This window comes from Ochotona curzoniae, unplaced genomic scaffold (genome assembly GCF_017591425.1).
Source record: "Ochotona curzoniae isolate NIBS_2020 unplaced genomic scaffold, NIBS_Ocur_1.0 contig_4612, whole genome shotgun sequence".
In the NCBI taxonomy this organism is placed as follows: domain Eukaryota; kingdom Metazoa; phylum Chordata; class Mammalia; order Lagomorpha; family Ochotonidae; genus Ochotona; species Ochotona curzoniae.
The window spans coordinates 14,927,295-14,942,307 of NW_024466343.1; the positions used below are offsets into that span (position 1 = coordinate 14,927,295).

The 15,013-nt window shown below is 38.8% G+C and overlaps 1 protein-coding gene across 2 annotated transcripts in view; it reads right to left on the bottom strand.

The window, feature by feature from the left end:
- Positions 1–1,666: 1,666 nt before the first annotated feature.
- The window catches only part of ZNHIT6 (zinc finger HIT-type containing 6), a 48,734-nt gene continuing 35,387 nt past the window's right edge, over positions 1,667–15,013 (bottom strand). For both annotated transcript variants that reach the window (XM_040987384.1, XM_040987383.1), the window contains 2 exons: positions 8,378–8,502; positions 1,667–2,640 (listed from right to left, as the gene is read on the bottom strand). In XM_040987384.1, the coding sequence (XP_040843318.1) occupies positions 2,576–2,640; positions 8,378–8,502 (190 nt within the window). In that variant the 3' untranslated portion in view covers positions 1,667–2,575. The remainder of the gene's footprint in view (positions 2,641–8,377; positions 8,503–15,013) is intronic.

Below are 15,013 nucleotides of genomic sequence, written 5' to 3' on the forward strand. Positions count from 1 at the left end.
AGTCCCACAGAACTCTAGGACTCTTGGTGAATTATTCCAGTTTCACCCTTTCCAAGTCCCTGACATGCTTTTTCACTAAAACACATGTTTATTGCAAATCCTGTGGGGGTGAATGTGAATATTAATCAGATGAAGTGGTGGTTATATTTAGGTGAACTTTGCTGGTTAAACTCTTTCCTAAAAAAATAGCCTGTAATTGAAAAGTTTAATGGAATTCTAGAAAATAGAGCTGGCAGAGATGCATTAGATCATGCATAATTTTTTAATCTTTCTTTTCCCTCCTGGGTAGAGTAAAGTACAGGACAAATCCTCTGGTTTTTGACCAGTTTTCAATTTAAAGTCTAAAAGGGATAGAACTCAACGCTTTTCTTGGAAATGAGACTACATCACAACAGACTTCACTGTTAGCAAATTCCTCTCCACCCTGACATTCAGATCACATGCTTTTTGTGTACTTTACCCTACTTTTCCCAATAACAACTTCATGGCATACTTGATTCAATTCATTCTATTTCCTGCCTGTTTCCAGCAAGACACATTGAACCTTTAGCTTAAATTTGGATCCCTTGAAATCCTGTTTAGTTTTGATATTCAGTATGATAGTGTATATAACTCCATGTAAATTTTTATAATACTAGAGGATTCACAAAGCTGCTTTAAGATGTACATGAATCTCTGAAATTGTAAGGCCTTCCTTTTGATTAATCACATTTCTATTAGTAGTTTTATGACATCTTTTTATCACCATTGTCTTGGGATTATTTTTTCTATTTTCTAACCCTAGTTACGTACTTGTGTTCCATGAGCTTATATCAACACTCAACTTACCATCTTTTCATATTTCTACTCAGTTTCTTTAATGACTCTGCCATTTCTTTTTCGCATTTCCTGTTGGTCTAAAATTTACTCAGTATTTAAACTGAAAGTCCACCTTTTCAAAAGCACTCTTAATAATAACCCCTCCCTCCATTCCTGTGTCATCTATTCAAATGTAAAAAATTTTTTCTCATCAAACCATTAACCAGTTTCTTTTGCAGGACTTGGAGCATCCTTCTGTCTCCCATTCCTCCCACCAGGCTGCAACCACTGCCAAGAGAAATCTCAGCTTAAAGAAGCCATAGAGGAAATGCTCCCTTTTCCTTTATATATAACAAAAGGGAGGAATGGAAGGAGTTATTCGAATATCCCACCCTGGACCCAGAGCCAATTCCTCTTCCTCATAGCTCAAGAAATTCACGCCAGTCCAGCCTTTTACCAATCAGATTTAACCCAGCATTTCACCTGAGAATCCCACCCCCAATCTCTCAGCTCCTTCCTCAACCCCGTCCACTTACCAATCATCCTTAGGCAATCACCTGTGTCAGTCTCAGGAACCAATCCCCTGGGGCCTGCCCTCAATCCCTCCCAATCCCTGCCTGCCATACCTAGCGGGCTCACCTGAATGGCATAAAACAGCCCCCCAGATGCGGCTCGCTCTCTCTGCTCCTTCCAGCCTCCCCAACCCCTTTACTCCCCTTCCACTTCGCCTTCCCACCAGCTTGGTCAAGTTCCTGCCCTGCTGGAATAAACCTCCTACGATTAATAAAAAAAAAAAACCTGAAAATGAATTTTATTAATATCCAATGTTATCACTGCTTTTTAAACATTAAGAACACAGATGCAATACAGATTAATAATCCTTTATATTTATGCTGTAGCTTCATAACTACATAACCATCAGTAAAATTAGGAAACCTTAATTTTAATGTGAACTTTCAGAAGGTACAAATTAAGCCATATATATATACATATATACAAACACTCACATATGTACATATACATTTTATAACACACTGAAGAGCTCCAAGTATTCTGTTTAGTTCTTGCTAAACGCATCAAAACACTATATCACACTGGTCACTACAACATCTCTGGTGTGGTCATGATATGAATGGACTTGGAATGGGATCAGAGGAATGAATTTGTAAGACAATGTTTATTCTGTGAAAAAGTAGAGTCAAATTTGTTGGCACTCAAGAGTCAAACAATGTGAAGTTGTTGATTTTCTGAGTAGACTGTAGGAAACTGTGGTTGCAAGAATTTATTCAGCCTTTACACAAGACACTGTATTGGAAGTTTCCTAAGGACAAAAGCTGTTTTAACAGTTAACTTACATAGAAAACCCCACATATAGAATGCTGATGGAGGAGCAGTTCTCTTTGACAAGATGGTGCATTTGACACCATCTTTCTGTTTAGAGATTCCACTAAGGGGAATGCCAACTTTGCAGTTAACACAGGTTATCACTGGGTTTGGTATTGTATTGAACTGACAAATTAAAAATTTCAGCCTGTAGAATTAAACATAGCTGAAAGCCAAGACTTAACACACACTATATTCTTCAGACGGAAAAAAACGGGGTTATAAACATAAATGGAAAATTTACAAGTCAGTTGATTAAAAAGGTTATAAAATGCACTTTTAAAATTTAAGACTGTTTAATTCCTTTTCAAGCAAACAAAAAATTACAACCATAACATCACAATCACCTAACAGTCTAACAGTGCATTGTCCTTCCCCAACTGTCTGGGAATTTTCAATTTCTTCCAGAAAGAGAGTTCAATTTTTCTTTGCCAAAGTTCTTGGTAGATTCACTTTTCACTGGAAAAAAAAAAGTAAACATACAGTCAAATGTTTATACTGTTTCTGTTTAGCCTGTTCTGTTTTTTCCTCTTCTCTCCTCCCTTCTGATGCATAGCAACAGCACAGCTCACGAGGACAGACAAACTGTGTCATGTTCCAGGCAGCTAGAATATACAATCACAGCCACAATAGAGATGTCAAAGTGGCAATTATATCTTGTGAGGTAACATCCCTCTTAACTGTGTGGAAGACTTGAGAATGGTCACTTCAACGTGTGGTTCTGATCGCACTCATGCCACTAGATCACTACTATCACACAGGCTGGCCACATGTAGCAAAATAGATTTTTCCATGATTTTCTGTATGAACTTAACAACTGTAGGTCAGTTTACACTGAGTGACACTGGGTTGGCAGAAGCCACCATCTTCTTTTCACAGGGAAATGACTCAGAACAGAGGGAACTCCTTGGATGCTCCTCTCTTGCCTGAGTGAGCAGGACTAACTAGCAGATGGATCACATTGAGTTCCTTTAGAATGTAAGACTAGATTATAATTTTTAAATTGCTAAGGTTAAAACAGAGTGAATGATCAAGGGCTCACAACTTATGAACACTCCTGCTGGAACTGTAACCCTAGACTTTGTCTCATATTCAACTGATGGCACCTAGGTCTCATGTTGTATCAGCAACTAAAGTTGTGTGTCTTTCCTGTGAGTAATGCACCAAATTAAGTTCTACTCAGAAAACTCTCTCAAAATAACAGTTTTCCTATGCTTCCTCCATAATTTATATCCAATATGTATGCAATTCCAATTATAACACCTATTTGCCATGAAGTTTATGTGTGTGTTCATGAGTCTGAGACACCCATTTAAAGGGAGAAAACAGGGCAAGAAGGAATGTGAGGAAGATGAGTGGAAGGAAGGATTTATTGGACCAAAAAGAAATGGACAGATTAGCAGAACTAGTTTGCCCAGTCTTTGCCCTCAAACATGTATAGTAATCTTGCTTAACAGCAATTTTCTCTTCTTTGCTTAAATTGAAATGTAGTCATTTAAATCTGCTTGTCTAGGCTGGCACTAATGTTTAAGGCCTCGATCTGAGATCCTGGTATTCCACATGGAGGTCAATTCATATTCCCGCTGCTCCACTTCTGATCCAGCTCCCTGCTAATGACCTGGGAAAGCAGCAGAAGATGGCCCAAGTGTCTGCACACTGGCCACCCATGTGAGAGATAAGGGCCTGTCAAGCAATGTGCACCATTCTTTGTTAAGATTTATTTTTATTATTTTTTTATTGGAAAGGCAGATATACAGAGAGGAGAGACAGAGAGGAAGATCTTCCGTCCCATGATTCACTCCCCAAGTGAGCGCAACGGGCCGATACTATGCCGATCCAAAGCCAGGAGCCTCTTCTGGGTCTCCCACAGGGTGCAGGTTCCCAAAGCTTTGGGCCGTCCTCGACTGCTTTCCCAGGCCACAAGCAGGGAGCTGGATGGGAAGCGGGGCTGCCAGGATTAGAACCGGCACCCATATGGGATCCCGGGCGTGCAAGGTGAGGACCTTTAACCACCTGCGCCACCGTGCTGGGCCCGGTGTGCACCATTCTTAAAAGTACTATATTGATGTAAGTTTTTCTATTTTAAAGTTATATTTATTTATTTAAGATTTATTTATTTTTATTGGAAAGGTGGACATACAGAGAGGAGGAGAGACAGAAAGATCTTCCATCTGATGATTCATTCCCCTAGTGGCCGCAATGGCTGCAGCTGAGCCAATCCGAAGCCAGGAGCCAGGAGCTTACTCTAGGTCTCCTACACGGGGGAAGGGTCCCAAGGCTTTGGGCCGTCCTCAACTGCATTTTCAGGCCACAGGCAGGGAGCTGGATGGGAAGTGGGACCGCCGGGATTAGAACCGGCGCCCATATGGGATCTTAGCACGTTAAAGGTGAGGACTTTAACCATTATGCTATTGTGCCAGACCCAATGTGCTATTTTATTTTAGACACAGTTATAGGGGAAAGTCTTCCATCAGTGGGTTCACTCCATAAATGGCTGCAAAAGCTGGGGTTGGGCTAGGCCAAAGCCAGGAACCAGGAGCTTCTTCCAGGTTTCATGTGGGTGCAGGGGCTCAAGCACTCAGGCCATTAACCAGGCATATCAACAGAAAGTTTTTTAGTTAGTGAAGCAAAGTTGGAATCAAAGCAGCACCCACGGTCACATGTAGACCTGTACCATAGGCACCAGCTTAACCTTCTATGCCACAGTGTCAGTTTCTCTATTTCCATTTATTTACTTCAGAGACAGAATGAGTTTCCATCTGCTAGTTCACTCCTCCAATGTCTGCAATGGCTAGAATGGGATGCGATTAAAGCCTGGGAGGTAAGAATTCAACTCTGGTTTGCCAAGCCAACAATTCAATTAACTTCAGGCACCGCCACTACCTCCCAAGGTCTGCAATTAGCAAAAAGCTGGAGTCAAGACTCGGCTCCACTTATGAAACTGGGGTACACTGATATGGAATATCAGCATTTTAATCATTATTAGGCCAAATACCTCTCCTAAGCCAAACCATTCGAAGCACTTTCTACTGTCAGCAAGGCAGGTAATCAGTACTTATTACTTCTAATCTGGTGGCCCAGCTTAATTGCTTACTCTATTTCAGTCACTTCCCTTCATTCTTTAAAAAGCAATAGACAAGGTTTTTTCTTTTTTTAAAAGATTTATTTTATTTTTATTGGAAAGGCAGATATACAGAGAGGAGAGACAGAGAGGAAGATCTTCCGTCCGATGTTTCACTCCCCAGGTGAGCGCAACGGGCCGATGCTATGCCGATCCGAAGCCAGGAGCCTCTTCCAGGTCTCCCATGCGGGTGCAGGGTCCCAAAGCTTTGGGCCATCCTCGACTGCTTTCCCGGGCCACAGGCAGGGAGCTGGAAGGGAAGCGGGGCTGCAAGGATTAGAACCAGCGCCCATATGGGATCCCGGGCGTGCATGGTGAGGACCTTAACCACTGCGCCACTGCGCCGGGCCCAGGGCAGGATTTTTTTAAAACCTTGTCTACTGGGCCCGACATGATGGCGCAGTGGTTAAGGTCCTCGCCTTGCATACCCGGGATCCCATATGGGCGCCGGTTCTAATCCCGGCAGCCCTGCTTCCCACCAAGCTCCCTGCCTGTGGCCCAGGAAAGCAGTCGAGGACAGCCCAAAGCTTTGGGACCCTGCACCCGCGTGGGAGACCCGGAAGAGGCTCCTGGCTTCGGATTGGCATAGCATCGGCTGTTGCGCTCACTTGGGGAGTGCATCATCGGACGGAAGATCTTCCTCTCTGTCTCTCCTCTCTGTATATCTGCCTTTCCAATAAAAAAATAATAAAAGTAAATCTTTAAAAAAAAAAATCCTGCCCAGTGTCGACTGATACAGGCAGATATTTGAAAAGAATAAATTATGGCAATCTATAATCACAATAAACATTATAACAACCATCGAGTGTGGAAACTACTGAATTCCAGCCCAGACACACATTTCCCCCAACTAGAAAAGAGACACCTTGTACTATAAACTCAGGATCAAAATCCAACTTTTTTTCTTTGCCTTTGGAGAGAGAAAGAATTTTAAGGCTTTCCAAAGAAAATGCCTTGTTCATATATAATCCCCTCCCTCATTAAGTGACCACCTGCAGATTATCCGATGCTATGAGAATGACAAAGGAAGAGGCACCCTGAATAGCTTCCAAGACTGTATGTGAACATAGGAAGATTTGGCACTACTGTCAAGGTATGTTTAGCTTCAATGATAACATTGACAGTGGTCTTAAACTCCTGTCAGATCTTCAGTTCCTTGGCTACAGCAGTTCTAAATAAGTCCTCTGTACTAAAAGCACATGTTGCCTGTTTTCTTGTAAATAAGTTTAACATTATATACCTACCAAGAGCAAAGCTTATTTAATAAGGCTCCAAGAACCTACACGAAAGTGGGTTTTTCTTATTGCTTCATTACAGGAAGCCTTACTTGGACATGCATTTCTAAACAAGGTGAAAGAGGAGCTGTGTGAGCTGTGTTTATTTACACAGACAATGTTTGCCCTGGCTAGTAACTGACATTACTAACAACTTTCCCTGAAACTAACATTTAGAGAGGGAATATATTAAGGAAAAAGTAAGGTTTTATAAAGTTCTAAAAAAAATGGAACTGGTCATTTAAAGCTACAGCTCCTATGTATTTTAAGAAACAAAACTGTCCCTCAAATTATGAAAAATATAAAGAATGAATACAAGATTTAGAGGCTCATATTAATAACTGAATAATTCATATTTGCTGATTACAATCTGGTATCAGTTTGTGGCACTGACAAAATTTAGCTTATCTTGAGGGAAAAAAAAGATGTATTCTGTTAACTTTTACCAGGAATAAAAAGCTATGCACATATAAAGAAAATACCTTATAATGTAAGTTCACTGCTTCTGACAGTCCATGCACCAGTTTAACAGTGAAACTTGGACAGTAAGTAATGCGTATGTGTGTGTGTATACATATTATTTGTTTTGTTCCAAAGAGCTCAATTTACGGCAAAGGATTTCACATTTCTCAGAAGGACCTTAGAATGAAACCTGGCTTGGATCTGTAGTTCTTAGCTCAAAGTAGTGTCCGATAGTTTTAATCATCTTTTAACTGAGTTTTATTCATGCTATGGAATCCTATTCAGAAATGTAAGTCATTTTATCCACTATTAGCACTGTGGCATAGTAGATTAAGCTGCTGCCTATGGCGCAGATCTCCATGTGACCATGGGCACTGATATGGTTCCAATTGCTTCGCTTCCTAAAAAACTTTCTGTTGATATGCCTTTGTGTTTCTTTTCTTCTTTAACTCAAACACTTCTCCATATGGCCAAGGGCACAAAATCAAGAGGAAAATATGCTTAAAAGATGATGTCGAGTGTTAATAGCACTAGCTTGTTCTAAATACAACTAAATTCTATAACAAAATATTTCTTGCCACCTTATATTTTGTTACAAGGTAGGACAATAAAGCCCTTCTGTAATTCATCAATTAGGATTCTGTCAAGAGTTTTAGTGCAGTGGTGTAGCAAACTAATTTTCCACCTGAAGTGCTGGCATCATTACATGGGTGCCAGTCCAGGTCCTGGCTGCCCAATGTACTGATCCAGCTCCCTGCAGTGGCTTGGGAAAGTAGAGGAGTATGACTCAGGTCCTTGCACCCCTGTACACATGTGAGTTTCAGAGGAGGCTCCTGGCTTCCATCTTCAGATCAGCTCAGCTTTGGCCACTGCAGCCATTTGGGGAGTGAACACTGGATGGAAATTTTTGTTTCTCTCTCTATATATAATTCTGACTTTCAAGCTCAATAATTTTTTAAAAGGAGTTTTAATTAGGGAGTAAGCTTATCTGATCTTGGACTAAGACTGCTCCGTAAAGACTACTGGATTCATCAATAAATGAGGAAATGAATGACTGAGAGAGAAAATAACAGAACCCCAGTGAGGCCAAGTTATCTCTTACAGCTTGACACTTAGTTTTACTCATTCATGTAAAATGGGCACCACAAGCTTACACACTTTCCAGCAGGTCAGAAAAAGCAGCACACTCATTTGATTTCTTACATTACTAACAAATATAGTCAACTATAGAAAAGTGAAAACATAAGAGAAAAACATACGAAAAGATGTAAGGTCAGTCTTACAAATGCTTCAGATTCTCTAGATATTTTAAGCACTGCAGAAACAAATTTATGTCTACCTTGTTGAAGAATTTTCATGTCATTACTGGATCCCTTCAACACCACATGAAATGTTGGGTATTCAATGATCACTTTGTTCCTCAGATTGTCTAGGAGACTTTTATGAAGATCCAGTTCATAGTACCTTTTTAATAAAAAATCAAAATCAGAGCACATTGCATTAAAATTTTTAAAGGTGACAACATTAAATCAGTAGCTATTTCCTTAGGATAAAGTGTTTAATATCTTTTACAAAAATTTAAAAAGAGGCATTATTGAGGATATTTAAACAAAAAATATGTAAGATATGCTTACGTAAGAACTCTAGAACAAGTCATCAATATTCACTAATAGAATAGCTGGTCTTCTGTAACATCTATACTTATTGTGTCATGAATCTTTGTCATATATAAAGATAAATAGATGAAGATCCAAACTCTTCGAATATATCAACTTTAAACCTTATTTGAAACAAAGCAGAACAAAACAAAAAACCGTATTTGGTGATAATTTCTAGTATCACAAGGTAGCAAAAAGACCTGGTTACAGAACACTCTTACAATAATGCCAATAGTAACTGGTGTCTGTAACTTTGTAATGTCACACAATGAAATATGGCCTTCCTCCATTTTGAAACTGAAACTGACAGTATAAGTCATACACCATGGCACAGCTGTTCAATCTACCACAGGTAGACATTAAAATTCATTAAAGTGTACAATTCTTATGCTATTACTTAAAAACTTAAAGTCTGGGTTGATTAAAGACGTATTCCTGTAACTCTTTCTGGGGTGGGATAGAAAGGCAGAATTTCAGCTAGCTCATCAGTGGCTGCACAAGGGAATATGTTGGCACGTGAACATTCATGTCAGTCAACAGGGAGAAAGCTGGGAACAAGCTTAGTGATATAGTGCAGAACGTCCCCAGCTTTCTTACTCATGTCTACAAATGACACATGATATTTATGTGCAAAATACACATTCCATGGCATACCCAGTTGACAGCTGCAACACCATGCTTTCTTAGTCACGTAACAAAACAAACTTAAATAGAGTGCTCAAGACTGAGGTTATCTCTGGGATACAGCTGAATCTTGTGCAATTTAAAGAGTAAATAAATCATTTATAAACTTGCATGTTTCTGAATTAGCAACAAATTATTTGCACCAGATCTCAGCAGATAAGCAGCAGTTGCTAAGTGCTCTGGTGTAGTAACTTTTCTGTGCTCCAAATCTGTGCCATGCAACAATGGTCAAATAGAACAGCAATGATAAACAAAATGCAAAGCCAGGTCAACCTACTATGAAAACGAATTGCTTCCTTGACCACCTATTCCACCACTGGAATTAAATGATAAAGTCTAGAATCACTGTACACTTTATGTTGATAAAAACTCTGAAATGTAATTTTTCTAAACCAGTTATCCTACGGTCCAGAGATCACAGAACATATACACATATACATTCTTGTCCATGGGTAATATGATACAGATGTTCTTACAGTCTTTTACATTTTTTTTTTTTAAACCAAAGCAAGCTTTATTTAAGAAAGTGAGAGAGAGGTTTCCTGTCATAGAGATGGGAGGGCAACTCTAAGGAAGAAAAGATCCCATAGCTTCACATCTTTTAAGCATCATTTCTCTTAATCATACAAACACAAATTACCTTGTGCATGTAACTGAATCATAAGGCTTCCATTAAGAGACATTTCAAAAATTAGAATGCTTTCCTCTTATTTCAGTTTTTTTGTATATAATTTTCAATGTACACTTCATGTTTTGGCTGTTTTACTTTTTTAACACTAAATCTTTGCTAAAATCCTTTAGATCTCCAAAGTTAAACAAGGCATAACAAAAAAGGTTCAAAAGTCACATGGGAATTTGAGTCTAATGTCATTGCTGATACTGTGTAAAAAAGCTGCAAACAGGAAAATGTTCAGAGAAACATAAAAATACAAGCATATGACATGTTACACATTCTTTCAATTCTAAAATTGTAATGATTACATTTACTTACTGGGGGGGTGGATTTTGGCTCCAATATTCTGTGTCAAGCAGGCATTTTATAAGGCACTCAGAACATAAAGATTTAAAACAACTAATACACCATTTTGATGTTAAAGAAATGCAAAGAAAATGCGGAATGTTTTGTGTTTTAATTTTTATTTACTTAACAGAAGGGAGACAGACAGGAAAAAAACAAAAACAAAACCAAAAAAAAAAAAAAAACCCAGATAAAAGAGACCTTCCATCTGCTAGCTCACTCTTTAAACGCCCACAATGGCCAGGACTGCGCAGGGTCAAAGTTGAGAGCTGGCAACTCAATCCACATCTCCCATATGGGTATCATACGGGAACCCAAATACTTGAGCCACAAATGTTGCCAACCTGGAGTTAGGGAGGCTAAATGCCCATTACATGTGTTGATCAGCATCACTGGAGTTTAGTTAGTATCAGAATGCCACCATTTTCTAACAGAGACAACAATGCCTGCTAGTGAGCAGCAGTATGCTTTAGACTGCGGGTTTTTAGCCTGTTACCTGAAAAATCAGAGTTCACACTAATAATCTTTTAGCTGAAATGCTCAGTGTCTTATATTTTTTTCCTTTACTAGTAGTTACTCAGCCAACCATTACAACCAGCAATGTAAAAGCAAATTATGTAAACTCTTCATTAAGAAAGGTTATCAAACTATATGGGCTTAACCTTTCATGGACATAAAATTTAGTTTAACGAAACAGTAACATGTAGTGGTTTTATAGGTTTGAAGTCACTGAGCAATAACCCTAGCTCATTCACTGGTTTGTGGAACATTATAAGTGACTTAACTTCTTTAATCCCTCTTTCTTGTGCTTGATGATAAAAATAATGAATAATTAATAATAAAGTCATATAATAAAACACAGGAAGTTAGCTCATTTACTCAATAAAACGCATCACATAACCCTGAGCACATTTTAAAAGAGTTATTTATTTTTACTAGAAAGGCAGATTCACAGAGAGAAGGAGACACAGTGAGAAAGATCATCAATCCACTGGTTCACTCGCTAAGTGGTTGCAACGGCCTAAAGCCAGGGGCAGGAGCTTCTTCTGGGTCTCCCAGGCAGGTGCAGGGTCCAGGGCTGTGGGGCATCCTAGACTGCTTTCCAGACCTCAGCAGAGAGCTGGATGGGAAATGTAGTAGTTGGGATACAAACCAGGGCCCATATGGGATCCTGGCGTATGCAAGGCAAAGACTCTGGCTACTAGGCTGCAGCACAGGGCCCAATAAGCACATGTTTTAGAATTCTACTTATCTAAAAGAACATGGCACCCTTAAAATCATTTATTTGAGACACAGAGATACTGAAACATACACAGAAAGATAGCCAGAGAAAATTTTCCCTCTGTGCTAGCTCACTCATCAAATGCCCACAACAGCCAGGTCAGGAACAAGACAGACAAGGGATTAGGACTTCAATCTAGGTCTCCCAGGCAGTGTCAGGGATATAACTATTCAAGACACCATCTGCTGCATCCTAAACTGTCAATTTGCAGAAAGCTGTAGAATAGAACATGGTCTTAAACCTAGGCACTCTGATATGGGATACAGGCATTCCAACTGGTAGCTTAACATCTAAGCCAAACAACCATTCACAACAGACTAAAACTTTAATATAGAGGGCCAGCATTGTCGTGTGGCAGGCCAAGTCTGATTGCTCCATTTGGAAATGGTTCCATTTCCATTCCAGGACCCTGCCAATGAACCTGAGAAAGCAATGAAAGATGACTCAGTTGCTTGGGCCCCAGCACCCATGTGGAAGACCCAGAATAAACTCCTTGCTCTTCACTTGCTGGCCCATTGCAGTCATCTGGGGAGTAAACCAGCAGAAGCAGGACCACTATTCATTCCTCTCTCTAAGTTTGCCTTTCAAATGAACAAACAAGAAGTCACCTTTGTTCAGTATAGCCAAAATTTTTTTCTTACAAATAAGGAACTGCAGGCACTGAGCACATTATGACTTCCAAGGCTGAAAAAAGCAACTAAAAAATTATTTTGGTGTAAAAAATGTGAAATCCATACAGTTTTTCATAATGCACATTTTATGAACTTTCTGAAGACCCCTCACATTTTCCTTTCTATGCATTTTAAGTATAGCCTTACAATGGCCAATATAACTTTCAAGCCATTCTTTCACTGTCACATTTACTTTAAAGAGGCCCAAAGTGCCTTAAATCTGTGTTTCTAGTATCATAAGACAAATTTTAGGACTCTAGCTTTGTTTGCACTGCCTAAAATATTTAGGCTTTAGCTACCCTGCCAGCATTAAGTCATTGATCCCTAAGGGACAGCTTTATCTTTTTGGAATTTTCATCAGCTCTGGCATTTCCATTAGAATGATTCTGCTACCACAAGACACACTAGTTAACTTAAGAAGAAGTAAAATACCAACATTTGTCTTTTCTTTTACCCTTAAACTCTCAGGCATTTTCTTTTGTTATTTCACTTGCTCACCCTCACAGGTTCATTGGTGACCTCTGTCTTGGGCAGCTTCACGGGGCCTTTACAAATAGTAGGCTAAACAGGTGTAAGGCTGACATTACAAAGATAACACTGTCTTGATATTCAGGGGTGCACTCTTAATCTTGGTTCTATTACTAACTTTCAAGGAAACAGATGAAATTCTTGAAGTTTTTTCTCTGTGTTTTACCATAAATAAGGGAGTTTTAAAAACAACTGCCCCCCACATGCCAACCTCCTGGAACTCAAAATGGGACAGATTTTAAAAGGGTGGGGTGCTCAGAAGCCAACTTCCCTTCTGACTACTGCTACTTTTTGGTTTCACCATCCCTTTTAATCCCTAAAAACATGGAACGTTGAAATTTCTTCAAATTTAGCCATCTAATTGCAATCCCTAGCCCACCATAGTCAAGGGATCCTTCCAGCCCTAAAATTTTAGATTTTTTTTTTAATAATGTATTTTTTATTTATTTGAAAGGCAGAGTGACACAGAGGTAGCACTAAACCTACATACTTGTTCAGTTGTATTTATTTTTCAATCTAGATTTCTGGGTAAAAAATTACAAATAACTCATTCTTCAAGCACAAAGCTGAGACTTTGGCTTAAAATAACCTTAATACAATACAGACCAGATGACTGCAATCTGACAGCTAAAATTTTTTAAAAATTGATTTATTGTTATTTGAAAGACAGATTTAAGAGAGGAAATAGAGAAATCCTTCATCTGATGCCTCATTCTCCAAACTGCTGCAACAGCTGAAGCTGAGCTGATTCAAAGCCAGGAGCCAGGAAGTTCTTTTGGGTCTCTCCTATGGATGCTGGGACCCAAGGACTTCAGCCATTCTCTGCTGCTTTCCCAGTCTATATAAGTGGAGCAGCTGGGACACAAACCAGTGCCCATTAGGGATGGAGGTACAAGGTCAGCCTGTGGAGCCACTATATCAGTCCCAGTTAAATGTTTTAAAGTATGGCTCATTCTGGCATAATGAAGTTCAAAGATAAATGAAACGCTTTAACTCACCAAATTCCTTTGATATAACATAAAACCATAAATTGTCAAATCAGTATCAGTAATAGATTTTATACTTCAAAAAGTAACTTGAGTATTCCTAGTACAGAATTACATACGCATCAGAAATTATATTTTAGATCCGATAAGTTGTCAATTGGAAGAAAAAAAACACAAAACACTAATTTTGTGAACAGACTCGAGTTAAAATCTTGGCTTTGTAAATATAACAAGGCCTTCTCAGCTGAACTAATTTTTCAGAACCAGACTACAAGCTGATAAAGCACAAACACAGGATATATGTTATTAGGATACATATGAAAACATAAATATAGTGCCTGGTACTTGTTCATCAATGGACTCTTCTTATATTTATTTAGTGTTTAATACATACAGGCAATCTACTAGGTAATGAAAGTTCACAGAATTAAATTCTACAGTTTATTGAGGGCATCACATAAACTACTGAATTGCACTGGGACAAGAATCATTCTAGAAATCCACAGCTAAGTAGGTACTTGATAAACATGACCTTGTGTTTTGTAACCATGCTGAAATGTTCTTTCAGGCTGCACAATGTTTTCTGTATCTAGGATGCTGGGTTAAAATGGGAATTACATAACGTCTAACAACTTAGTTTTTTTGATATAATCTGCATTATGAAATGATTTTGTACCATCAAGCTAATAAACATACCTATCACCTCATATAGTTAAGCTTTTCTTTTCACTTATGGTAAGAACATCTAAGTTCTATATTCTTGGCAAATTTCAAGCATCTAATATGCTATTAATTGATTTTTTCAAATTGCTTCTCCATGTTAATGTAGGGAATTTTCAACAGTCTGTCATCAAAGCATACATTTCCTCCCGAGCTAATGCACATGTCTAATTAACATAGATTTTTACACTTTTAACGTTTATTAGGATATAACACTCTACAAAACATGACTAGGTTTACTAGAGAAACACTGGCTCAAAGGTTGGTTAAACAGTTCATGAATTAACTATATCCTAGCATTTTAGAGTTAGCAGGGACTTTTTTGGGGGGAAGGGAGAGGTCTTTCTGGAGAGACACTAAAGTCCTGAAAAACTGGTAAGTTAAACAATTAGATATCTTCTTAGCATAATTCAAGCAAATGCAGATTT